The sequence below is a fragment of the Cydia splendana genome, chromosome 3 (genome assembly GCF_910591565.1).
Source record: "Cydia splendana chromosome 3, ilCydSple1.2, whole genome shotgun sequence".
NCBI lineage: Eukaryota > Metazoa > Arthropoda > Insecta > Lepidoptera > Tortricidae > Cydia > Cydia splendana.
In genome coordinates, this window is record NC_085962.1 from 9,974,814 (window position 1) to 10,002,749 (window position 27,936).

Below are 27,936 nucleotides of genomic sequence, written 5' to 3' on the forward strand. Positions count from 1 at the left end.
CAAGCAGATTCAGTATCACTTTACGGCTCTGCCTGAATAACTTACGGTTTGTACATAAATAAATAAAATATATTTTTTTGAGCAGTGACAGCCCGCGATGCTATTGTCTACAAAGTTGATTCTATCTCAATTACAAACTTGATATACTCTAAAACAATGAACGATCGCACCACGGTCACTGTAACACAAACGCCACACAACAAAATAATTATACTAGTAATTATTAGCTTTCAATTAAAGTTTTATTACATAGAATTATGATTCTATAAATAAGAGTGTAAAAGCTAGCCTTGGAAAGACGTACTTATACAACTTATGAAGCAACAACATTTTCTTCATCATCTAATTAGTGTGCCATACCGCCCATACTATCCTTACGACCAGATCCGAGCACCTGGCAGCTGTTCATCGGTGGAGGTTGGAGACTAAGACCGGCAAGCATTTTTTCTTGCCCACGGCAAAAGTCTAAAGCAGGTAGGAGCAGTATAGGTAGGAGTGTGAATAAGTTTGTGTAGCGTATTCCACAGTGGCGTCGAAAGCTCGAAACTACAGAATCGAAATAGGCTAGAGGATTTTACTAGGTGCCCGGATCAAGTGAAAAGAAATGGCTGTCGCTTTGGTAGAATAGTGATCAATAAATAAAAGGGGTTTACAAAGCATGCAGCTGGGATAGCGAACGGTTTCTGAGGTTATGTCACTTTTGTTAACAGCAAAACTCGAAAAGGCACTACACATGCTGTGTGGCGTCGCTAACCTGTAGGCCTACCGCGAACCACGTTCGACGTGTTGCCTCCCTTTCACACTTACGTACGAATTTACAAGTGCGACAGAGAGGCAACACGTCGAAAGTGGTTCGCGGTAGGCCTTCAGGTTAGCGACGCCACACAGCATGTATAGGTATGCAATACGTAAGACAACCATCAACAAATAGGTGATTGTGTAATAAAGGGCCTTTATTGGTTTAAGTGTTCATGTGAATTAGGGTAATTCCATTTTATTTATATTATTCAACTAAATCAATACATACTGTTTCAAAGTCTTTGGCAACAAAGTTTTATAAATGAATGTAGGTAGATAACATTTATAGGATAGTAAAGGCCCCTTAAGTGAAAGATTACCTTATTGTTGTCTTATTTTTCATTTAAAATATTTTTTTATAAACGAAGCCAAATAATTATATAAAAAAAAGAAACGTATGATTATTGATTATACAATTCTTATCCAACGCTAATTACAAATTAAGAAAATTAAAATAAATGTAAAAAATATTTGTTTTGTATTGCTTTGCATTAGGTTCCATCACGCTCCGCGATTGTTGCGCCGCGGGTCCTAGCTAAATTGGTTGTTCAATACCAACCACTACTTACGCTATAGAATTTCCAATTTAGCAAGAACCCAAAATGGCATAACAATCCCGTGTAGTGACTGTACATTCTACACCGTGTTTTATTTTTATTTACGTTAATTTCAAGGGTGCATTCCTGAGCTTAAATCAAGTAACTTTCTCAAAGACACCGTTATTCTAATTAACTTCATTTCGGAGATAATCAATGGTTTATTTTTTTCCTATAAGGCCTCTACAAGCGTGTACACTTGCCTTAGGGCCGGTTTAGATATTGATTAGTGTTTAGAATGAGTTCATACATTTGCTACTAAACTTAAGTACAATCTCGGTCGATAGATGTTCGAAATGACATTGATATGTCACAGATTTCAATTGTTTGGTTGAGTTAAATGTAATGCCCGTGTTACAACAACGCTATATGCTTCACTTAATTACTTTTTTTTAAAACTTTATTTGTTTAAAAAAAAAGGAAAAACATTTTTTTTAATTAACTATGCCATTTAGTTCTCTTAAACTTAACCATACCCGGAAGTTAACGGAAATAAAAAAAACACGGTGTATATTTATACGGTCTAGGCGTATGGGTTACGTTTCCTATAACTGTTAAAATACTACTCCTATTGGCCTACAAAATATGCTAGTGAGACACTGTTCATAAGCTTCATAAGATCATATTTGTCTAGGTACTATCTGATTTATTTGGATTCGCCTATTCAAAATAATTAAATAAATGCTTCACTGGGCAAGCACGAGTCTGAGCAAAAAATTTATTATTTATTATAATTAAATATTAGGAATGGAAAAAAAAATCGTTAGGTACATATTTAGCAATGGCAAGGCGTCCTATTCTACAGGTTTACCTTATTTGAAGTAATCCTTCAGTGCTCAAAGAGTGAAAAAGAGATTATTTGGGGTCCCTAATATGCAGATAAGTAAACGTTTATTATAGTTTACATATAGCTTACATATAGGTTTTAAAACTACAATGCGAGTTATCTAAAATTACAGAATATTCTGTCCAAAACCTTTGAATTATAGTCTGTTAAGCCATTTCCGTCAGTGGAAAAAAGAAGCAAATTTAAAAAATGTAGGCGCGAAGGGTTATTGAATTATCGTCCCATAAAAAAAATATTTTCGCGTCCTTTTCTACTGACAAAGTTGTTTGACAGACAATATAATACTTATCGTAAGGGATATTGTAAGTTAAATAGTGTTGTGATTCTCTTAGACAGATTTAATAATTGTAGTAACGTATCATCGAGTACAGTATCACAAACAATTCTAATACAATTAAAACCGTAGTTATTTGTTGACATGCCATATAAAAAATACAACTCAAACTCGTGCCATTTCCAGTCATAGCCAATCTGTCTATTTTACAAAATAATACAAATTTCTTAGAACAACTATTACAATTTTTATTGAACAGTGATTCACATTTTTTTAAACAAAGGTGTTTTTTCTATATAAAATAATTATTGCATCTTGTTTGCTACCCACACATGTCTAACGTCGGTACCATTAAACTAATGCCTTGCCACAGCCGCACTGCCTACCTTAATCTATGAAATATGATCACATTTTTTAAGTATAAGAAACAGTTCTCATATTTTGGGTCGTTCTCTATTTCATAACATGTATTAATAAATAAAGTTTGACAAGATTCTATTTGGCCCTGAGATGATGATGATGAGATGTGTAGTCAAATAAAATGTCAAAACCGGTCATGTGAACGATTAATTTCAAAACATTATTTATTGGAATCCTTCATCCTTTAATTGATGTAGGTTTTATTGTATTAACAATACTTTTTCTTGCATCGTTGACAATCTGTTTTGGTATTTTTGTGGTAAAATAGTTTATTAAGTATTGTGAAATCTTTTCTTCTTTTTATGACTTTCAAAGCCTGTTGTCAAAGACTCTCCTTGCGAGAAAAATAAATTAGTAGTACATAGTACCACTGAAACGCAATAGGCGGAAGCCAAATAAAATCTTATCAGAGTATAATTATGAATTCATATATTAAACTGTTTCTAAAAATGCACATATTGTTTAGGTGCTATTTAAACAAAGTCTTTATCTTAAATTATGTCTAGATAGTATGTAAGTATATTGTAATAGCGTTTAAAGTGAATAATTAAGAAGAGCTGAAATACATTATAAATCAGAAACAAGTATTTTATGAGTTAAAGATTAAGAAAGTATATATTAGATTACCTACTAAATAGTATATTTTAGTCATTTTTTATTTGGAAAAGTGTTCCTCGGGACTTTGTGTGCTTACGCCATTATTTTATTACTATTGATTAAATGGTACTTCAACACAAATAATTTGTATGCCAACCGGCAAAAAATAGTGTTCATATGTATATACCTAAGAGTCCTAAGACCTATTGTATACCTATGTTTTACAAATAAAACATTCTGATTCAGAATAATATGTTAATCCATACCATACTTAAAATCTTTTATCCGAGACCGACGAAAATGAAATCAATATATTTGATAAATACCAATGTATATACCTATCAATAATGGGAAACAAGCATAGAACGATCAAATACTAAATGATACGTGTTTATAACATTATATATAAGTTTTGGTGTATTATTAGTTGTACATCGTTATATCTTACGGCGACACTAATATGTATTTAATTCCGTGTGTAACTTTTGGTTAAAGCCTTATAGGCCTAAAAACATTTGTAGGAATCATCAACTCTTTCGTTCTAAACACACGCGCTGTTATATTATGCATTTAAGTTTATAAATACACAAAAAAAATGATTACCCACTGTTTTCATGTATGTAACTTGTTATGTATTTTACTTTGAGAATATAATTATATCTTTAAAATTATAACCTTATAATAGCTTGGAGTTAATATCCATGTTATCGTAGTGACTTACTAAATATGCAACGCTAGATTCCAATTCAAGCAAATAGTGATACAGAATGGATTTAAAGTTATAGACCGAAAATTGGGTATTCAAAACCTTCAACCTGTGGTTTAAAATCGAATATATGGACTAATGACAGTGGCGGATTTGCAAACTTTGCCGCCCTAGGCCTCAGGCCTTATAGCGGCCCCTTTCGCAGCACCCATCATATAGAACACATTTTGAGTTATTTCTTATCATCAGCGAATTTCTTGTCACAGTTTGCCGCCCCCCCTAATTTTTCGCCGCCCTAGGCCCGGGCCTACTGGGCTTTAGGGCAAATCCGCCACTGACTAATGATTTCTATTTAGTTGATCTTTAGCTAAACAATTATTTTAAATTAGCCTTTTTTAAGAATTGACAACATTTCATATTTTTAAGTGCTACTTTTTATTGTCTACATCGAAAAAACGCACTAATTTAAGGTACCCGTATTTTTTTTATTTTGCGTAAGTCCTATATTTTGGTCATAAAATCTATTTATATTGTTACTTGAAACAAAAGGGCGTATGTAACAAACGTCATTTGTGAGAATCGTGACGTCACGGATCTGTTTCATACACTGGAAAAAACGTTGAATTAATTTACGTTTGAGCATAGACAACAGTGCGAGTCACATAACTTCAAACGTTAAAAATAAAATCACAAATTAACAAGTGTCACAAACTTCAAAACTCAAGTCAAACGATTGGTTTTCATCCCGTTTTCAATAATATTTGTTTCTAGAAATGCCTCGTATTAAACATTGTTTTTTCAAAACATGCCAAAACAACACTGGTTTGTCGGCGAAAAAGAAGTTTTTTACTGTTCCGACGGACAATAAAGCTCAGTGGTGTGCAGCAGCCGGCTGGGATCATGTACCTACAAGGGCATTATTTATTTGCGAAGATCATCTGAATGTATGTACCTAATATCAGAATGTATGTAACTATGTACTATGAAGTGCCGGTATAGCTCGGTGATAAGACGCGTGACTTTCAAACCGGAGGTTGCGGGTTCAAACCCCGGCCGTACCACTGGGTTTTTCGGAACTTACTAACGTACGAAATACCGTTCATTACCAGTCGCTTTATTATTAGTATTATTGCCAAGTTAACTCTTATATGTGATTGGTTTATTACAGTTAGAAGAAGACATGGAAAACTATTTATATTGGAAGACGATGAACGTGAACGCACGGTTAAAGCCTCGCGTGCCAGTTTTTCGATCACCAATGAGGGAAGTGACAAATATTGTGGGGCCCAGTACTTCCACAGTGGGCCACTGTGTTGAAACTGCAAGTACAAGAAGTATTGGTGTAACATGTCACCCTGAAGTGGCCAATAAGATGACACAAAATAAACCACGAATGGCAGATCGAACGACAAATTGTTTTCTGAAAACTGCACGGAATAAACATATACATGGAGAAGCAGTAGAGAAAGACGAAGCATCGTCAGTTGCTGGAAGTACTGCAAGTACTGATTTTACAGAAGCAGGTTCCTCGTCTGAAACTATCATATCTGAGCAGAGGCACAATGTAGATGGACGAAAATTTATGATGTCATTAATAGAAAAGAAACCTATGAGCTATATTGGAGTCCCAAAACAATGTTTTTGGATAGTTGCATACTTGGCTCGTACTACACCAGTGACTGTTTTAGGCATATTAGTAACTTTATATAAAATTCGTAATAATGACACATTTTTGAGAATTGCAGATTTGTTTCAAATATCTGTGACAACAGTGTACAGGAATTATTACATGACATTAAGTGTACTATCAAAATTTTTACGGCAGTTTATATACTGGCCAAGTGCTTATGAAATAAAAAGTAACTTACCAGATGCCTTTAAAGTTCATAAAGAATATTCCCGGGTTCAAGGTATTATAGATTGTTTTGAGGTCCAAATTGAAAAGTCATCTAATCCGGTCGATCAGTCATTATCTTGGTCACAGTACAAGGGTTGTAATACTGCCAAATACGTAATTTCTTCAACACCAAATGGTTTTATTAACTTTATATCAAAAGGTTATGGCGGAAGGATTTCAGATGTGAACCTAGTAGAACAATGCGGGCTTATAAATCACATTCCAGCAGATTGTACTATATTAGCGGACAGGGGTTTTAAGCATTTGGAGACTATTTTAAATCAAAAGGGCGTTAGATTAGTTAGACCACCTAGTGTGTTCAGGAACCAAAAGCAATCAAAATGTGAGGTTTTACGAACCAAAGTAATTGCTAGTCTTCGAGTTCACATAGAGCGAGTTATCAGGAGGGTTCGATTGTTTAAACTTTTGAAGCCACATAGCACAGTCAACAACAAATTATTGAATACGCTTGATGATATTCTTGTTGTTGCGTGTGGCTTGACCAATCTGCAAACTTCCATCATAAGAAGAGATTGAAAGAATTACATTTTTCACTTGAACAGTTTTATTAAGGGTTCTTTGTTGTATGAAAAGATGAAAACAGAAAGCTAAATTAGTTATAGTGGCAATAAAAATAAACATAAACATAAAACATCATTCATAATTTTCTCTCAATTGCTCAAAGGTTAACTGGAAGAGATCCCTTTAAGCGATAAGTTCGCCTTTGTACATTTTTTTTATTTCTCTCGTTGTATTTATGCTTCTCTTATGTACAATAAAGTGTTTACATACATACATCATTTGTGACTGTACTGTACTAAATAAAAATTGTTCTGAGTGTTATATAATGTCTAACAATATAATGTTTCATTTAACTCTATGCAGCCATTTTTGTGTTATTTTGTGAACAAATTCACAAACAAGTTTTTTCTATACACTTATGTGTATATATAATATAGATAGATAATTAAGAAGTGTACAGTGTATATCGGAGCTGTGGTCACAGATATCGGAACATCTGATATATCTGATGGCGACTGTACATGACACTAAATGTGACGCTTTTATGCAAACTTTACAGTTTTGTCGCTAGTTAATAAGGTTCAAGTCTAGTGAATCTTGAAGGTACTTTATGGTTTTATAATAAATAAAAGCAACATGTTTACTCTAAAAGATATATTTTATTTAACACATTCATAAACTATGCTAAAGATAAATTTTTCCCAAAACGTCTCTGCTTCTTTTACTAATTTATTCACATAGGCTTCATTAAAAGACACCCAATGTTTATGAATAATTTTTGTTTCTTCAAATGTTGGATCTGCTATGCAGAACAAGCCTTTTCTTTTTTTTGTAGCCAACATTTGTAGTTGAATTTGGGCCTGGCATTTTTTGTTCATACCATTCTTGTTTATATAGTTTTCCATAGTTTTAGCAGTTGAGGGACATTTCACCTCGACAATGAAGTCTTTGCTGATTCCATCTGGAGATGCACCAATCAGAGGTGTAACCAACACAAATCCACTCTTATGTATTGCCACCTTCAAATCTTTTTCAATTACTCTAAGAACTTCATTTTCTAGCTTTTTCCCTCTTTTGATGGCAGCAGTTTCAGGAACTTTATATCCCCCCATGATAGATTGCACTAATGCACCCTCCTCAGTCCTGCATTTTGTTGCCTCATATATCTTTGAAGCAGTCACCCTTGACTGCCTTAATGAATGCCACGATTTACTATTCACTTGTTCTCTGGTCCTGCTCTCAACCAGTGCTATAACCTTGTCGGTTATAATGTTATTTGCGTAAGCTTTAAAGTTTGTAAAGTTTAGTAAACCTCTTTCTTTTGAAACATAGTTCAGCATAATTTGGAAAATGCAATAGTCATGGACACTTTTTTCGTGAATGTTGTAATCCATTATAAGGCAGTCATTCATTTTATGATTTCTAGCTTCTTCTAAAAAGTCTTGTAAACTTGGTACATGGGCATTACATTCATACTGTTTTCGTTTCCCCATAGCTGAACATAATATAAATTTGCCTTGAGTAACTGCTGCACTTAAAACAGGTCTCTTCCAATAACAAACAGTTGATGTTGTGCTGGGCTCTTCGGTTCTTTTTACCAGCCACATAAGTAAACAAAGAGCATGTTTACAGCCACCTTCTGACGCTGCACAGTCGTGACATATAACGTTAACAATTTTTTCTTCCGTTTCGTTGACTTCCGCCGACACTTGGTACATTTTATTGTGTACCTTATGTTCTGGGGTTATTCGGCACTGAACAAAACATATATCTTTCTTACGTTTTATTTCAACATACCCCACTGCATTCTGGACATAAGATGCCCGCGAAGATAATGAGGCTTTGGCACCTCTAATGCCAGCCAAATTATATTTTTCAGAGTTTTGCATAAACTCTATCATCATGATTGTCTCCACTCGAGGCAAGTTCGTGCTATCAGCCTGTACAAATCCCTCAGAATTTCTCATGTCTGGTTCTAAACAGAAGTAGAGAATACGTAGGTAGAAGAGCGTCGGTTGAAATGCCGGGACGTTCTTAAAGGTAGCTAGGTTACCTATTGTGGGAGTATAAATAGGTCATGGTTAAAGAAAGTACCGTAGAGTCCATTAAAATGCAGGGTCGTTTGGAAAGTCGTGATAATTCAGTGTCGTAAATAATAAAATCACACAAGAAAAATATTCGAACAATGTGAACTGTTAGTAAACCATTGTCAAGTGTCACTGGTAGTGAAGTGACAATGACAATGACAATGTCAACCCAATCGGAAGTCATTTCTTTGCTTGTAGTGGCAGAACTGAAGCAGCTGGGTGACGTCAATTTCCGTTTTAACTATTTTTAGAGATTTTGAATACAAAAAATCGTAAAAAATATATAAAATATATTTTTTTGTAATCTACAGGAGCCCCTCTCGAAATGGTTTTCGATTTAGGGATATTGAAATTTTTGAAATGTTGTCAATTGTAGGAACGCATGGTAAATGGGCACTTTGTGTAATTAATCACATAACAAAGCTTTCATTCAACTCAAACATGTCTGACAAATACCGACCGACATGAACTCGCGAACAACCAAGAAAAGTGTAATGATTGTAATGAATGACTTAGGCACATTTGTTTATGCATAAATGGAATATATCATATATGTATTTATATATTTGTAGCCTCTAGTGAAAATAAAATAATCATTGGTATTGTTTACCAGAAGGCGGCAATAATAATTAATTGAAACCAGGTTAAACTTTATAAAAGATAAAAATATAATTTTATTTATTTATTATTTATTCAATCGGCATTCGAGGTTCAAAGACTCGTCCTCAAACTCATAACAAAATAAACACAATAGTGCATACGTATAAAAGAATAGGTAAAGCCAACAATACGCCACGATATAAAATAAATTGTAAAGAATACCTTCTGGTACCAGATTAACATGCACACCTGACTAACATTGTAAATGCAAAGTTACATAAAATACAGATGTAGTGTATAATCGTTTTCCATCGTATTTTCTCGGAAACGTTCGTATATGTCAGTACTTTTTGCATCGAGACTGACTGAAATAGCAAGACACGTTTCCGTGAAAATACGGTGGAAAATAATTATGCACTACATCTGTTACGGCTGGCTAGTTTGACAGTGACGAGCTATTTATTTTCATCTCCGGAGGGAGATATGTAGGTATTGAATCGTGGAGTTGTAGGTATTGAATCGTGGAGTTGTAGGTATTGAATCATGACAAAAGTTGTACAACAGTCTATGATATTTTAAATTTAGATTTTTTACCTCCATACTGTTTTACCTGTGTGTTTTAGTGATTTCCTTTCTCTAAATATCAAGACCTACATATATAATACCGATGCCATTAAATGTACACCCATCTGCAAAAGTGCGTAGCCATTTATGAATGAACACTATCCATTTTTTGCAGCTCGCTGTACAAAAGGGAAGTAATTACTAATTAAATGCTCAGCCTAAAATATATTTTGGTCAGCAGAAAAATTAGATGGTCAGCAAGGGTTAGGTTAGATTTTTGCTGATCTAGTACTGATTTTTTTGCTGACCAAAATTATTTTTTTGCAGACCAGTTAAAGCATACCCTTAATGCAAAATTATGATCGTTACTAGCGTTTTAATTGTAGTAAGTAGTAAGAATAGCCAGATTATCTAAATATATACCTATATAATCGGAAATAAATCAATAGATTTCCATTTAATCGCTTACGGCTCGGCCACGACATCGAGCGGCGGCGGCAGCGATGAGCGGCAGCCATAGGTTAGAGCGAGACACAGCGATCCGACCTTTCGCTCTCACCTATGGGCGCCGCTCGCCGCCGTCGCCGGTCGCGCAAAGTCGTGGCCGGGCCGTTATTTCGCAAGATACTATCGATTATGAAGATATCAAGACTCACTTCAGTTCTTCTTAAGCTTTCCACACTAGGGCTTAGCAACATTGCACGTACTTCCACATCGGCATAGCCATAGCAGTCACGGCCCTAAACATGTATACATTTTTTACTATTATCCAAAAACTCTTTAAGTTTTGTGTATACAGGTTTATGACCGTTAAGCTCGGTTTTCCTAAGATAGTGGTGCCGTCATATAGCGGCCATCTCCGTACAAAATAATACGGCTAAAATAGGAAACCAGAGCTTAACTGTAATAATTACCGTAACGTCAACCACTAACAGACCAATTTCTTTACTGGCTGCCAAAGTGCACTTAAGGGTGGTATTCCACCTGTCCAATTTATTTGTCCAATGTCATTGCCTCTCACTCTCTCATTAAAGCAAAATGTGAGACGCAATACACATTGGACAAAGAAATTGGATACCCACCCTAAGCCATATTTCAGCTGAACATGTATTTGAAAAACTAATGCTCATTTACGAGGATTAGATAACGTCATTCTTATTTGATTTACTTGTGAATAGGATTGGGACTGAAAGGCTGATATGTCAGCGTATAGTTAACTAGTGATATTGCTACATTTCAGGATAACAAAAGTGAAAACCTTACATATCGAGCTCGGCACACGTCAAGAGATTGATCGCTGCGGTAGTCCTTATTTTGTACTACAATGATGCCGCAAGGATCACAGTGCCGTACGTTATCCCACCATATGTTTCCACAGGAGATATCCACATAGTCTTTTCCAGCTGTAAACGGTTCAGTTTAATGGTTGTGTTACCGCGGCACTTGATTCAGTGAACTTAGGATATCGCGGCGATGCGGAGCGGCTGTCAAACGGCCAGGCGGCCATCTTGGACTGCCGGCGTCGGCAGCAGAGAACTGGAAAAATAACACAAGGAACTTTAATACAGTTGTATGTACTAGGCTAATTCTAGGCAATATATGCAGACGTTTTTGGGATAAACTACCTTTAATATGGGGCTAACGATTAAATATCGCAAGAAATATGTATTAGCATATGATATGAGTTACACAAACAGAGACTGCACTGCATGAGAACAATATGTATACATATTGAACAACACCATTTTTAGTATTAAAAAGTTAGAACGCCCGTTTTTGGCACGGTATTAAAGCCACAGTGACCAGTGACATAACGGGATATAATACCGTGGTATACAGATAGTCCTAACATTGTCGCTATTATATATTGTACTTGTCCCTAGGACGATAGGTAAAGCCCGACCAGAGATATATGATCATTGTCAAGAGGGCGCTGTTATGTATATGGTGTATTCTTGTGTATATGATGACAGTTCAGTTTAGTATGAAAAATTTAGTTCCAATGAAATTCCGAAATATGGCGCGTGATCATATATGGTCAGGCTTTATATAAGTTTCATTTTTAAGAGCGCTCTTACAAGAAAAGTCGAAATAACGCAAAATTGATGATACTAGTCGACGAAATTCAGGACTTTGTGCTCATTATTAGAAACAATGAGTACTTGTTCCAGTAAAAGCGTCTTCTTATCTTTTTAAATATCGTTGTAAATATTAGAAAAAGGACTTATTAAATTAGTAATGATTTTTTTTCTGATGGTCGTTTCCGAAAAACCCCGTGAAGCACTGAATGGCAAGCTCTTATTTGGAAATGTTGAGAAGTTTACTCTGCTAAACCTGGCTATTTTGTATTACTAATACCCTGTACTTTAGGCATATCAAACGATATTTTTCCTACACACCTTTGAGAAAGAGAAAATCAAAGTAAAACGAACTCAATTTTCTCTCCGAAACAAGTGTCAATTCCTACGAAAATCTACGTAATATCGAAGTCATTTTCATACTCAAGCAATCTGCAACGTTTGCTTATACTGTTGGTATACATTAGTGTTTATGAAATTCTACTATAATTTTTTGGCAATTTTTTGAAAACTACTCTATATTACCGATGACGCGCGCTGCGCCAGCTCAGTGCCGCGGCAGAGCTTGTAGAGGCAGGACGTGTGTCGGTCGGCTCCGCACATTTTCAACGGCGACAACGAGATTTTTTATCATTGTGTGCGGCGGGCGCCGTGTAAAACGCTATACTGTGTGCGTGTAAACCGCAACGAGAGACTTTGATCCTAGCACTGTTTTTATAGTATTATAATTTATAATGGTACAGTTTAATAAACTACCGGACAGGATTAAAAATATTTGAAACGACCTGACATTCTATATGTATTAATTTTGACTCAAGATAGTACTCAGGGTCTGATGATGGAGCCGGAAGGTGGTCACCGGTACCAATCAACCATGCAACTAAACCACTTCGTGTTTAGGCTCGTTTTATTCATCTCAACAAGATCTTTGACACAAGATAGTACTCATGGTCTGATGATGGAGCCGGAAGGTGGTCACCGGTGCCAATCAACCATGCAACTAAACCACTTCGTGTTTGGGCTCGTTTGATTCGTCTCAACAAGATCTTTGACACAAGATAGTACTCAAGGTCTAATGATGGAGCCGGAATGTGGTCACCGGTACCAATCAACCATGCAACTAAACCACTTCGTGTTTAGGCTCGTTTTATTCATCTCAACAAGATCTTTGACACAAGATAGTACTCAGGGTCTGATGATGGAGCCGGAAGGTGGTCACCGGTACCAATCAACCATGCAACTAAACCACTTCGTGTTTGGGCTCGTTTGATTCGTCTCAACAAGATCTTTGACACAAGATAGTACTCAAGGTCTAATGATGGAGCCGGAATGTGGTCACCGGTACCAATCAACCATGCACCTAAACCACTTCGTGTTTGGGCTCGTTTGATTCGTCTCAACAAGATCTTTGACACAAGATAGTACTCAGGGTCTGATGATGGAGCCGGAAAGTGGTCACCGGTACCAATCAACCATGCAACTAAACCACTTCGTGCTTGGGCTCGTTCGATTCGTCGCAACTAGGGCTTGCAAATATTCGAAACTTTCAGGTATTCGAATATTCGACTTTTTCTGACGAGATATTCGAATATTCGAATAATTATTCGAATATTAAAAAAAAATAAGAAAAGGAACGAAAAATCGGTTTATTATCGTTTTATTCAAAAGCTTTTTTCACATATTGCTAAAATTAATGATATTTTGCAGAAATCCACTTATTGACTAGATTTTATCATCCTACTCTGAAATACCCACGTTTATAAAAGCAAGTAAGTACCTAAAACGCAAAAATTAGACATTTTCAATATTTCTTGATTAAACTTTTTATTATAAATGCGTCGTTGCGTCAATTAATATAACTTTAACCATCCAAACACGTATGTAAGAGAGAAAACATTTTAGTAGGTAATCACTAATCATTTTCTGATTTAAATTAACTTCTTGTCGTTAAGGGGCTATTCATAAATTACGTCATTTCAAATTAGGGGGGGGGGTCTGGACATCGGATGACGGTAGCATGAAGTAGGAGGAAATGGGGTCATTTGAAGCATGATTTTTGGATGATTATAGGGGGGGGGGGGGGTCCAAAATCGTCAAAAATCGATGACGTAATTTATGGACAGCCCCTAAGAAGCCTGTAAAATGGCCTTTAATTCCATTGTATTTTGAATCTTTATTGACTTTATTAGTCTTGGCAAGTTTAGTTTTGATTCCTAATGGTCGGCTGTTATATAATAAGTTATATAATTGGTATTGGAATATTTAAGGGAAAAAGTTGGCTGACTACGGGGTGGATCATTCGTTAGCTAAAGGTGCATGGTTAGATTACCTAGTTCGGTAGGTTTGGTATGATCAAATTTGTGAATTGCGATAAAGGGCAAGGTTTAGACTTCGAATATTCGCTTAAGGTACGCTTTTACTCAATAAACAAAATGACCCTTTATCTTAAAACTTACGTAAAGTTACTTGTACCTAGAAAAAGCATTAGCCGCACCGTAATAAAACATACTTTTTGATTTCGTTTCCTTTGAAATTGAGTTAGGTTCTTAGGTTTAACTGTATTCACGAAGCCTATTGAGAGGAATACAGTAAAAACATTATTTCCTTCGCATTTGGGTACCTACGGTTCCTCATTCACTGTTAATACCCGGCAAAATACACAGAAACTGTAACTATAACGGATGAAAATAGATTTTACCTAGTAATAAAAAATATTCGAATATTCGAAACCTGAGCGGCCGAATATTCGAATATCAAAACAGGTCGAATATTCGACATATTCGAATATTCGAATATTCGAATTGCAAGCCCTAGTCGCAACAAGATCTTTGACAAAAGTTAGTACTCAGAGTCTGATGATGGAGCTGGACTGTGGCCACGGGTACCAGTCTACCATGTAACTGAACCACTTCGTGTTTGGGCTCGTTTGATTCGTCGCAACAAGATCTTTGACACAAGATACTACTCAGGGTCTGATGATGGAGCTCGAAGGTGGCGACGGGTACCAGTCTATCACGTAACTGAACCACTTCGTGTTTGGGCTACGTGTTTGGGCTTCGTGTTTGGGCATCGTGTTTGGGCTTCGTGTTTGGTGTATCACCTAGTGTCAAAGATCTTGTTGAGACGAATCAAACGAGCCTAATCATGTTACTACATGGTTGATTGGTATCCGTGACCACCTTAATCATCATCATTATCATCAGATCCTCAATACTAGTTCGTTTTTAAACCCTCATTGATACAAACTTTACAACCTATAGGTACCAAATGCTATGACGAAACATGTAAATAAGTGAGTACCTATAATTTATTTCGAGTAATACTTATACCTTCATAAGTACGAGTATGGAGCTATTCATAAATTACGTCGTTTCAAATGGAAGGAGGGGGGGGGGGGGGGGGGGTCTGGACATCGGATGATGGTAGTATGACGTAGGAGGAAACAGAGTCATCCGAAGCATGATTTTTGGATGATTTGAGGGGTGGGGGGGTCAAAAATCGTCAAAAATAGATGAAAAATTAATTTATGAACACTGCACACACTTACATTTGCACTGCATTTAGCATTTTCGTACTTACCAAATAACAGTTTTAGGACTTTAAAAGTTAAGCACAGTTAGTGTTGTTATGGTTGATTTCAATATGCTTCGCGAAGGATCAAGAATGTTTAATCCATCATTGTAGTGCGAGTGTGGTAGAAGGGATCGGCATACTGAGCTCGCACGGCCTGCCGCAGCGCGTAAAATACCTAAACTCGCTCAACGCCGAAATGTAATAGCGCTCTTAAACATCGCTTAAAAATCATAGCAAAGCAGACGGTCGGCCCAATCCAAACGATTTCACATCCTGACATAATTAGCGTCACCAATATGAAAATATACATTTTAACTAGCAAATTCATCATACAATAATTAAAGGCTAGGTATGAAAGCAGAGTTCAATAAAAGTACACTTACCCGCACTCCAAAGCGTCTAAATGCCTAGCCGAGTTCGCGCCAGGCGCCCCCGCCGCCAATGCGGAGTTCATTGACTCCGTCCTGGACCCCATGTTCCTCTGCCTACAAAGATACGGCGTCACCGCAGGGGATGGTGTCGTTCGCTCCTGCAATAGAAAACGAATAAAACTGTTTGCTTAATACGGTACAAACAGCAATACTCTTTAACTGTCCATCGGTGGACCTTATGCCTTGTGTAATAAAGTTTACCGATGGACAGTTCACAGTGTGGGTGATGGTACGCCGTGTATAGACCTGCGCAAAACACGCTATGATTCTGTGTACTTCTACTCTAAAAAATAAAACGCAAGATCGTGCTCCTCATACCTTGCAACAAATCTTGTAACTAATTAAATCGATTGATCATACGCCACTCATGGCACGTGGGCGGAGGTCAGAGGATCTTGAGGGGAGTTGGAGACCAAACCAGCGTGTGCTTCTTATGGTGTATACTCGTATTCGGAAAGTGTCATGAGTACATTACAAATTCACTAGCCTAAAATAATAATAACTAATAACAGCGCCACCTCTGCTCGGTATAGGGAACTAAGCAGGTATCTTTAAGTAGATCAATAAGCCATCTAGGGATTCTAGGTTCGATAAAGTATGTAAGAGATCAAATAGATGGCGCTGTTAACTACACAAGTTAGCAGCCACAATGTATCGAAAATCGGTTTGTTTCCCTTGAGAGTTTAAACTCGATATATATTTTAACAGGTCTGTACATGACTTTATAATAAGCAATGATAGCGAACAATGAGACGTCGGCGTTTGGAAACATAACAAAATAGATTCAATTTATAATGGTCACACGATAAGCACGACAAACGCCGGTAGAATGTCTGTAAAAAGTTAGTTTTCAAACGGCTTTAATCTATAATGTAATATGCCATGTAATAAATAGGTAAGTATGTTTTTTTTTTTATTTTGCGTCAAAGCAATGTAAAGACGGCACTTGATTTTCTAATTTCCGTATAAAGTTACCCGTTCTCATTGCTCTCGAGTGTATATGTCATATTATTAATATAACAAAATACGTGCAAATGTATGAATGACGGAATAACATATCGTCATTGCGCTTTCCAAGGTTTCCAAGGCTGATATCGTCAGGTGACAACCAAAACTCACTAATTACTAAAAAAATATTAAACGAAAATTAACCTTATTTAATACGGTTCACAATGGCTATAAACTTGTGGTAGTAATTAGTGAGTTTTCGTTGTCACCTGACGATATGTGCTCGATGATTGGCAAATAGTTACCTTTACCTAGCAACATAAAACATAATAAGGTATTAATTGATTTGATTAATATCGCGCTCATATCAGATCTGGTAAGCTCAACGACGATATAGATAAAGTTAGACCAAGTAAAGTCTACAACGATTTTGATAGCACACGCAGTGCAAGTGTTATTTATACGTTATAATTTCATAGAAGTTTGACGTTTAAACTAACACTTGAACTTCGTGTGCTATCAAATTCGTTACAGACTTTTCTTGGTCTAACTCTAGTGTATTAGATACATACTTGCTATGAGACTTGGTAAATAAATAGTTTCTACCAAGAATTTACAATCTATTGTCTATTATAGTTTATTGATAGATTAGACTTACGAATGGGGCATGACATTCCGTTTAATTAGGTAATTTCATTGTATTGTCTTTAGAAAAATAGAAGTGCAAATCTTCTTATATGTCCTGGAATCTTAATACTTTTTAGGTTAGCTATCTTTGCCTGTGCTGGCACACTCTTCAAAGCCATCAATTTTACAGCTGGCCTTAATTGCATTTAGACTATTAGCAAAGGGAATTAGAAACAAACGAATATTGTCAACGTAAATTATGTAGTCAGAAGTCAGTACATATGCTGCCATCTCTCGACACAAATGCTTAAAACTTTTAGAACGCCATTTGGCTTTGATCCTTATTTTTGACTGATATGTGTTATATTTGTTAAATGTCAAAAAGTATTGCCATCTACTCGACGATAAGCCAAAGGTATGGTGCCATCTTTCGAGCGATGTCGCCATTCAAATTTAACACATATCAGTAAAAAAATAAGGGTCAAAGTCAAATGGCATTCTAAAAGTGTTAAGCATTTGTGCCGAAAAATGGCAGTAAATGTACTGACTGTGATTACATAATTTACTTTGACAATATTCCTCTAGTCTAAATTATTTTTGCTATTAGATATCTACCTTTAAAAACTGATTATTCTGTTAACTACTTATGACTTAAAAAGTTTTGTGAAAATAAGTTCATTTTTGATATGAGCTTTTGTTCCGACCGTACTTTTCCTTCAATAAGATAATAGAGACGATTCTACCAAACTCAATGAGGTTGCGTTGTTTTATCACCTAGTTCTTACGGCCAACTTTGGTCTCTATCATCGAGTCCGCTCTTTGCCATTATAATATCAAGGCAAGTTCTCTTGGTATCGACTTGGGTCGTCCCATTCGTTTATCGTCAAGTTCTTAAATTCTGCTTTCGTCACTCATTCTACATTCGTAACTATCGTTTGTCAGCTTTTTTTGCGAGCGGAAAACAACATTTTAGCACCCTTGCATAACAAATATTTCGTAAACAATGTAAACATCGGTGAAAAACGGTACGAAGATAATAAGATGTGTGTGTTTTTTCGTTTTTCATGTAGCTAACTGTTGACATTTGCTTGAACAAGGTTACATTTTTAAATTACAGTGACCGCCAACACACAATCTGCATACTATATGCCATCGTCTAAAGGGCAGGCCAATTTAAGTCGATGCCTCATAAAAACTGCACAAATATCGATCACTAAAGTAGATAAAGACACGAAATTACCTCGGCGCGGCGTAACAGCCGTATTAGAGAAATTGGTCGCGTGTAACGTCCGATCATTGTTTAGATTGTAATCATGATAAACAACGAAACATTAACACATTCACTGCCCCCGACGCACATGTGCGTCCATCCGTCATACAAGTTTGTTCCTAGGCCACGCCCCCTGGCAATGAATGCGTTAACTCTGACGGTCTTTGATGGAAATGTCATTATTTTTTGAAGTGAAAACTTCTTTAGCAGCGCTGTGCACTTTTTGAGGTGGGGAAAAAATGATAAACTCGAGACAGCGTAAGGCGTAACGCGTAAGGCGTCTCTCCTCTCTTTCTACCGCACGGCGAAAATGTATACCTGAGCCTGCTATTTCATGTAGGCGGCGCAGGGCGCTTGCGTGACTTATGTTATGTGTGACGGACAATGTCATTGTTTTTTGATTTAAATGCCATCTAGTGAGTTTCCCTCAAACTGGTATTAATATAATGGTACTACACCAGTAATAATCACAGTGACGTGCTTAGGGGTTTCAAGTAATGCGACGATACAACGCTAGATGGCGTTAACCTCAATTATACATAGTGCTGCAGACATTTTGCACTATATGGCCCTGTTATTAATATTTTGAGTTACAATGTCGTTGAGTTTTCACTTCTGCCGGCACTCCCGGAGTGCAACCCGTTGTTTTTTTTATTAACAAAATTAGACGCGAAGAGCATCGAACACAGACTTAGTGTTAGGTACCTATATGGCCCGAATATTATTGGCAACATGTACATGAAATGTTGCTTTTAACCTTCAGATATAGTTATTGATTTTAATAAAGATGTAAAGTCTAAGAATAAAACTGCCCTTTACTGTGACAGCCAAACTATTGGCGTACTGTAGCGACAATAGCGACATCTACATCAGCTGATTAATTGCTATCTATCACCGATCCTTTAAGGATCCATTTCCATGTAGGATCAACCGTTTAATGTTCATTAGCAGAATAAGACGGACGTTTGCATCCCACTCGGCTTGATTCTACAGGGATGGATTTTGTATAAGTAAATGCCGAAGTTCATCAATATCTAATACCTACTTGCGATCTTCTAGGCTAAGTAAATGAAAATCAGTTTAAACAACATGTTATTTTACTCATTCTTAAGTTACGGTACAATAATATTCAATATATAAAGCTAATTTTGGCACAGTCATCACAAAATATTGTATGTCGTAATATCACATTTGTAATAATCACAAAATGAGCACTGGTTAACGAATCTTGAACCCAATCGATTTAAATAGGCGGCAGCAGTAATGCTGAAACTTTATTCTTATAACTTATAGTGGTCCTGCCCGTAGACAGAGGGTTAAAATTTCGTTAGCCTGACTGGAAGTTTGTTATATAATTTTGACCCCTTCGGGGTCTGGATCTTTCGGGTTTGGCGACTTGATCATCTCCTCCCATTTCAATGATCGTATTTCCTTAAAAAAATCGATTCTTATTTTATCATTTGTATACTGAAATAACAATTAATATTACTTTGAATGCCGAATACAAGCCAGCAAGAAATGAGAATGGAAATATGGATACGAATACTAACATAATTATTAGTATATTTTCAAAGCCAAAGAGAAAGGGTATTAATGAATCAGTAAGCATTCAGCACCAGATGAGGTCTAGTCAGTTTGGAAAATAGAGAAATATAAATAAGGAAAGAGTGGTAACTCCATACATCAGTTTTCCGACCAAAACGCGAGTTATTTCGTAGTCGACTTCTAGCGTCAAGTAGCGGAATTTATCAGTACTGCTAGTTGACAATAGATGTCGCGACGAACGAAAACTCTAATGCTCAACAATTTTCAGCTAATATTATAACCGGAACTCTATTTTCAACTCCTGCTGCTTGTAATATTAGTTGTAAATTGTTTTAGCAGTCAATTTTTCGCCAGCAGCGACACTTGACATCTGGTGTCAAGTAGCAGTACTGATAAATCCACTATTTGACGCTAGATGTCGACTAGGAAATAACTCGCGTTTTGGTAAACAAACTGATGTATGGAGTTACCACTCTTTCCTTACTTACATGTCTCTAGGGTTTGGAATAAAAAAATAAATAAATCGGATGTTACCCTTATCCGTGATCGGGGTCTGGATCTAAAAGGTACATTGGTTCGACCATACAGAAAAAAATACACAGATTGTTCACTCCATACATCAGTTTTGGTACCAAAAAGAGTAATATTTTCATAGTCGACATCAAGCATCGAGTAGCGGAATTATCAGCACTGCTAAGTAGTACTGTCACGTGACAATAGATGTAGCACCGACCGGAAACTCTAATGCTCAATAACATAAGACTTTCCGGTCGGTGCTATAAAAATATATATAAATAAAACTATATATTATCAGTACTGCTAATAATAGATGTATAAAAACTATACATCTATTATTAGCAGTACTGATAATTCCGCTACTCGATGCTAGATGTCGACTATGAAAATATTAGTCTGTGGTCTTTTTGGTACCAAAACTGATTTATGGAGTGAGCACTCTTGTCTTACTAAATTTCTCTATGGTTCTTACCTACAAACTTACTTCAGTACTAAGTTGCAGTATTAGTAAGTTACCTGCTGGTTGGGTCCGCAGCAGGTGGCGTTGTGGCAGAGGTCGTCGGCGGGGCAGTGCAGCGCGCACGGCGCCTCGCCCGCGTTACCGGTCAGCACCTGCAACAACAATCAACAACAGTTCTTATCGAGTCAATTTCAATTGGCCTTAACCAGATGGAGTTTTTTTTTTATAGCCTATTTTGGGTCCCACTGCTGGGCAAAGGCCTCCCCTTTCTTCCGCCACTCGTCACGGTTTGGTGCATGTTCCCGCCAGTCGCTGCAAAAAGCGTCAAGGTCATTCCGCCATCTCTTTTTTGGTCTACCTCTGCCCCGGCTAATCTGCGGTGTCCATTCAGTAGCCAATTTGGCCCACCGATCCGGGTGCATACGGCAGACGTGTCAGATGGAGTTAATGCGTTTTTATACCACGTTGCTCGTTGCCCTTTCTTAACAAGTGTGTAAGTAGTTTAAGTAGTTTTAGACGGGAAGGCAGCCTAGCTGACAGCGCAGTGGTCATTGGAGGCTATCAAGACAGCTTCTTGCGCTGAAGTTAGCGTCGGTCTGATCATTGTCGTGTATTCAACTTCGAAATAAATCGTGTACCTTGGAACTTTTGCTGAGTATGTTACGAAGAGGTTTGTATGTTAATTCGGGTGGGAGGCCGGCGGTTTCGAAATCGTTAAAAACTTTCAACTACTTCCCCTCAGGGGTTCAAATACAACAAATCTTTTCTTAGCCCTACACATTTGGAGAAAATATGTGTGCGAACACACTTGGATAGCTAATCCCACATAGTTGCAAAATTCAATCGGCGCGCGGGGAGTTCAGCGTCCGACTGTGTTCTGTCGTACCGCGACACATTTCTCTGTACTTTTATTAAAACGACACGTCCAATAAACAATATAACGGAGTCAGTTTTTCAATGGGTCACCACCTAGCTTATCCATCCAGCTAGACCTTGAGTGTGCGACACCAAGGTAATCTATACGCACACATGTTTCAAATTTAAAGATCCTAACTTCAATGTCAATGGTTAAGAGTTTGTTTGTTTGTTTGACCTATCCGACTTCTTTGTCCAATGTGGTTTGCGTCTCACATTTTGCTTTAATGAGAGAGTGAGACGCACTGACATTGGACAAAGAAATTGGACAGGTGGAATACCACCCTGAGCTATGTTTGCGTTACGTTTCGAATGTAAACTTAATATAACCTTACCTCGTTCCCGTCTAAGGGTATCTCAACGAACTCCGGCTGTATAGTGGTGGAGTGGATTCCCTCATTGTGGAAGAACTCCTTCACCTTCTCCGCTATCTTCATGTACTCTGACAAGTTTCTACACCTGTGGTAACAAGAAAACAAATGATAAAATATCAATTTACCCTATTTACGCCTTTTCACGGCGCTTTTTAACCTATAGTCTGTATCTTTAGGTATTTAAAAAAGAGTAAACAAAATCTAACCTCAAATGGCTTCTTAAGCCAGTTGAGGGTAGATAAAAACATTACATGATCAAATAATGTAGGTTGAAGTCAGGACGTTCAGTGACAGATCCTGGTGGTTTTGTATTTGGTTGGTTAATCAATAAATGTTATAACTACCCGAAAATGTACAAATTATTTGTTTACTTTTATTTAAGTACCTAAAGATACAGAGTATGTATAGTCTTTAATTAACCGACTTCAATTTCATAGGAGGAGGTTCTGTATTCGATTTGGTGGATTTGGTTTTCAAGGTACATTTACAATGGGGTTGGCAACTGTCAACGGTTTGCATAGATTGCGCCATCATAGCTTGTTTTCTAGTTTTGTTCTATGAGATTTGGCTTAAAGGGCATCCAGGCTATAAAATTTAAAAAAAAAAGAATTCCGAGTATCTGAGACAATTCTAGGGATCTATGGCTAGGGATATAGGATGACAGGCAAGCTATGCTAGCGCCATCTGTAAAGAATTCGACCGGCAAACCCCATTCCAACCACACGTGGCAGGAGCACGTATCGCCCCACTCTAGATTGGACCGTAATAGTTATAGGACAACACATCAAATTGAACCGTTTACCCTTGTCATTATGGTTCAATTTCACATATGGTGCCGCTACCGCTTACCGCCGGAATTGCTGTTATTCCTTTGTAAGAAAATATTATATCTTGCATCATCTCATCTTTGAAAATGTCTGATAAAACCTTATATCCATAATATTAAGACCTAGTAATATGAATGTTTTCGTCGCTTTATTTATTAAATCTGACTATGTATTATGTACATTATAACCAATATTGTTTAAAAATATATAATATAAGATAAAAGTTAGGCTATCAGGTTAGGTCATATTGTAGGAGGATATATAAGCGAATCTTACTGTTACATGAAGTTAGTTTGTTTCGGCAATTCAACGGAACTGGTAAATAAGAAAACTTTTTTATTTCTTTAGGAAACAAATATTTTTTACTAATTTTAAATTAGTTTTATTATGATTGTATGTGGGGCGAGTAATACTTATAGACGCTGTTATTTTACGATAAACTCGTATGATATTTCTTTGTTTTCAAATGTTGAAATCTGAAAAACCAAGATTAAATCAAGATTGAAATGTTTCTTCTTTTTTAGATACAAAAGGCACTCACGATTCCTTACTCAAATTCAAACTCTTTTTTCCAGACTTCCAAATGAAGTTCGCTATTCTCGCTGCCCTCGTCGCGCTTGCCGTCGCCGCGCCTCCCAGCGCTGACGAACAGCTCATCGTGAACAAGAATTTCTACCCCGACTCCTTCGCCATCTACACCGGCAACCACGACATCGTCGACATCGTCGTGCCCCTCAACCAGATCAACCCGAGGACAGCAAAGAAGACACTAACGAGACCGATCTTACTATCTTCTTCGTTGAAGCTGATGTTAAAGACGATGGAACTTACGACTACAAAGGATTGTATGTCCATAAAAATGGTGTAGCCAAAAAGGTGCTTGAGAACGGACAGTGCGCAACTTACGCTAAGAACAAGATCGTTTACTTCGGCGCTAGCGATGGCATCTACAAGTACAACGAACAAGACCAGACTGCGACCAAATATGGTACCGTTTCTGACAGCGTTATCAGAATGGCTGTCGATACCGAACACGCACGTGTATATTACTTAACTTCAGATTACGTTCTTTACAAATTTGACGAAAATGAGAAGGTGGCCACTAAAGTTGAAGCAGTTAAAGACGCTAGAGACATCGTTTTCGATTACGACGGTATCATGTTCTTCTACGACGGCAACCACCAATTATACACTTACAACGGCGAGCGTGTCCTTAAAATAGAGGGTCTCCCCGCTCATCCCACTAAAGTAGCACTCGTCAGGGTTCCAGTTATGGTCAACCAGATGTTCGCTGTTATTGATGGGCATCTTTATGGGCTGAATATGGACGGTACCAGTGAGAAGGCGCCAATCAAGTTCCAGGCTTTACCGACCGCGTATGCCCCGGACGCCATTCTGTACCAATACTATGCGTACAAGCAGAAGATTTACCTGTACAACCTGATGACCCTTCTTTCTAGTAAGAACATTGACGAACTGAACAAGTTCTTTGATGATAACAAGGAACAGATCAACGTTTACAAGAATACGAAGGTTTCTAACTTTCTAGCCGTTTGTAATTTATTTTGACGGAATAAAGTTTTGTTATAATTTTTTGTCTTTCTTTGTTGTTGTCACTTATTATCATAGTTTTATTACCTGTTATCATATAGGTAGTGAGAGTTCACAAAACATAAATAGCGACAATCTCTTGAACAACTTGTATGAAGAATGGTTTGATATATATTACGTGAACTATTGTTGAATCGTATCTAGAAACATAAATAACGATTTCTGTGTATTCTGCCGGGTATTTTCCGGGTGCCGGAATAGGTATATAAATATAAATCACTTAATCGATCCCGTGTGTCATCGCAACCGATATTTAACTTAAAAAAAACCGGCCAACTGCGAGTCAGACTCGCGTACGAAGGGTTACGTACCTTTACGCAAAAAACGGAAAAATCACGTTTGTTGTATGGGAGCCCCACTTATATATTTATTATATTCTGTTTTTAATATTTGTTGTTATAGCGGCAAAAGAAATACATCATCTGTGAAAATTTCAACTGCCTAATAGCTATCACGGTTCATGAGATACAGCCTGGTGACAACCAGACAGACGGGCAGATAGACAGACGAACAGCGGAGTCTTAGTAATAGGGTCCCGTTTTTACCCTTTGGGTACGGAACCCTAAAACAATGATACTAGTTACTTACCTATTAAAATTAACTATGTTAATCTTACAATGTTATAAGTGTTATAACAGACCGCGGGTCAGGTAAAAATTGCGTCAGGCATTTTCTCCCGGGCCGGGCGGGATAACTCATGAAGTGGTTCAGAGAGATGTATCAGGAAGCTTCGTGAACGTCTTCTGCTGCTCCGTTGGAATGAGGAACGGTAGCAATCTAATTATTTATGGAGCGGTTGGTCCGTTTTCTTAGAAGCATCGTACGCAAGTATTAAACAAAAGTAAAGTAAAAGTAATCGATGGTGGCAGATATTTTTGATGCGTAGTTTCATATGCTACCTACTATTGATGAAGAATTGCAGACTGCACGCCAATTAAATTATTTTCGGTTGTCAAGTGCATTGATTATGCGAGTCTGCTGTGCGTTTTAAGATGTTATGACCATGACACCTCAGATATTAAACAAAGAGATTTGCACGTTCACGGTATGTTATTGAAATGGCGTACCATGCTGTTTAACTTTAAATTAAACAATGGATATGTTTATGAAAGCATCATGCGACGTTATTCAAATCATATTATTAGTTAAATTTACGAATAAGGAAAATGGCTAAGATTTGTGATTGACGTCCGCAACGCGGCAGATTTAAATTATTTTGCAAAAAACAGGTATAGGTATTACTTGTCGATCAGAAGTCTCTCACAAGATAAGTTTGGTGCCCAACCTGCCCGACCAACAAATACGGGTTACGGGATTGTTTATGGTACCTATGTATGTTGTCCGCCATAAGGAATTCAAATTAATTTTGCTGCTTATAAGTTCAAGCTAATACTCTCTTTGACGGCAACTGCGCCTCAACTACCCACTTACCTACTATACAACATTTAGGCGGCGCGACAGTATACGCCAGTGTAATAACTGCCTAAGCAGGGATGCAGTTTGGCTGATTTAGGCCTAAAACTTTGACAAGGCACAGCGATAAACGACTTTGATAACTAGACATTACACTTGAATCATATCAGATAATAAGTGACGACAGCTATAAATTAGACTTAAACACAAAGTACAGTCACGTTGTGAAAATTTATATGTCCACGTGAAGATAAATAATCAGTTCATTGAACCCAATTCTGGATCAAAACAACACAATTAACACATTTCTGGATTGGATCGATGCCAAAGGTAATTTATTTTAGAAACACTTCAAAACAAAGGAATCTAAATGCATCAGTGTAATTAATATATATAGGCATCAGGGTCCGCGGAAAATGCATATAAATAAATAAATATTACAGGACATTTTTACACAAATTGACTAAGCGGTAAGCTCAAGAAGGCTTGTGTTGTGGGTACTCAGACAACGATATTTATATATATATATACATATAAATACATAGAAAACAACCATGACTCAGAAACAAATATCTGTATCATCATACAAATAAATGCCCTTACCAGGATTCGAACCCGGGACCATCGGCTTCATAGCCCATCCATCTAGTGATCCAAAGGAGCCTATTAGCTCTTTTTTTAGGGTTCGCCTCATTTCTTGAAGCCTAAAAGGCTAAAAGCCTATTTAGCTCTTTAGCCCCCGAGCCTAGTTCTATTTAAGATCCTAGACTCTTGGGGCTAATAACCTTATTAAGGCTTGGGGCTAAAGAGCTAAACAGGCTTTTTTTTAGGGGCTCGAGGTTATTAGCCCCAAGAGTCTAGGCTCTTAAATAGAACTAGGCTCGGGGGCTAAAGAGCTAAATAGGCTTTTAGCCTTTTAGGCGTCAAGAGATGAGGCGAGCCCTAAAAAATAGAGCTCCAAAGGCTCGAGTCTTTTGGATCACTACATCCACCGGTTCTCTCAGAGACATGACAATTTCTTTAAAAAAAACCTGAGGTCGTTTACAAATAGAACGATTTAAATAAAAATATATACTTATCTCATAGATAAATGTAATAAAGCGGTTGACGTCGCCGCGCGACCTAAATAGCAACCCGCCTAGGAAATGGAACTTACCGTAAGAAAAGTTGAATTTCATTCGTGGGTGGATAAACTCGTTGGTATGGAAAATATGAGCAATTTCAGCCCCCGAGCGAAAATGGGAGATGAGAAATAGTATATTTATACACTTTTTAAATACAGGCTAAATATAGGCTATCTAGCAAAAAGGCTAAAAAAAATAATTTCCGGCAAGTAACGCCCGATTCCATTAATTAGGTATTAGAAGAATCAACTTTATATTACAAATTCTCGATTTACCCTATTCTGTTATGTACGATATGAACCAAACAGGCAAACAT

The 27,936-nt window shown here is 37.1% G+C and overlaps 2 protein-coding genes, 1 long non-coding RNA gene and 1 pseudogene across 4 annotated transcripts in view; 2 read left to right on the forward strand and 2 right to left on the reverse strand.

Moving 5' to 3' along the window:
* Positions 1-4,736: 4,736 nt before the first annotated feature.
* On the reverse strand, positions 4,737-8,972 carry LOC134806524 (uncharacterized). Its single transcript, XR_010146542.1, has 2 exons — positions 8,862-8,972; positions 4,737-5,314 (listed from the first exon to the last, which is right to left on the reverse strand). It is a non-coding gene; the product is annotated as an uncharacterized LOC134806524 (long non-coding RNA).
* LOC134806503 (uncharacterized) lies at positions 5,012-9,033 on the forward strand. The gene is made up of 2 exons (XM_063779783.1): positions 5,012-5,182; positions 5,407-9,033. Exons 1-2 carry the CDS (start codon positions 5,012-5,014, stop codon positions 6,670-6,672), a joined length of 1,437 nt encoding a protein of 478 aa, XP_063635853.1. The 3' UTR covers positions 6,673-9,033.
* Positions 9,034-11,318: 2,285 nt separating this feature from the next.
* The window catches only part of LOC134806504 (proton-coupled zinc antiporter SLC30A1), a 47,212-nt gene continuing 30,594 nt past the window's right edge, over positions 11,319-27,936 (reverse strand). Inside the window, exons 7-10 of one of the 2 annotated variants that reach the window (XM_063779784.1) lie at positions 22,607-22,730; positions 21,413-21,508; positions 15,943-16,088; positions 11,319-11,444 (exon numbers count right to left, since the gene is read on the reverse strand). In XM_063779784.1, coding sequence (XP_063635854.1) covers positions 11,396-11,444; positions 15,943-16,088; positions 21,413-21,508; positions 22,607-22,730 — 415 coding nt within the window. In that variant the 3' untranslated portion in view covers positions 11,319-11,395. Of the gene's footprint in view, positions 11,445-15,942; positions 16,089-19,915; positions 20,267-21,412; positions 21,509-22,606; positions 22,731-27,936 lie in introns of those variants that run through there. The other variant, XM_063779785.1, reaches the window with a different exon arrangement.
* On the forward strand, positions 23,706-25,065 carry LOC134806265 (uncharacterized; annotated as a pseudogene).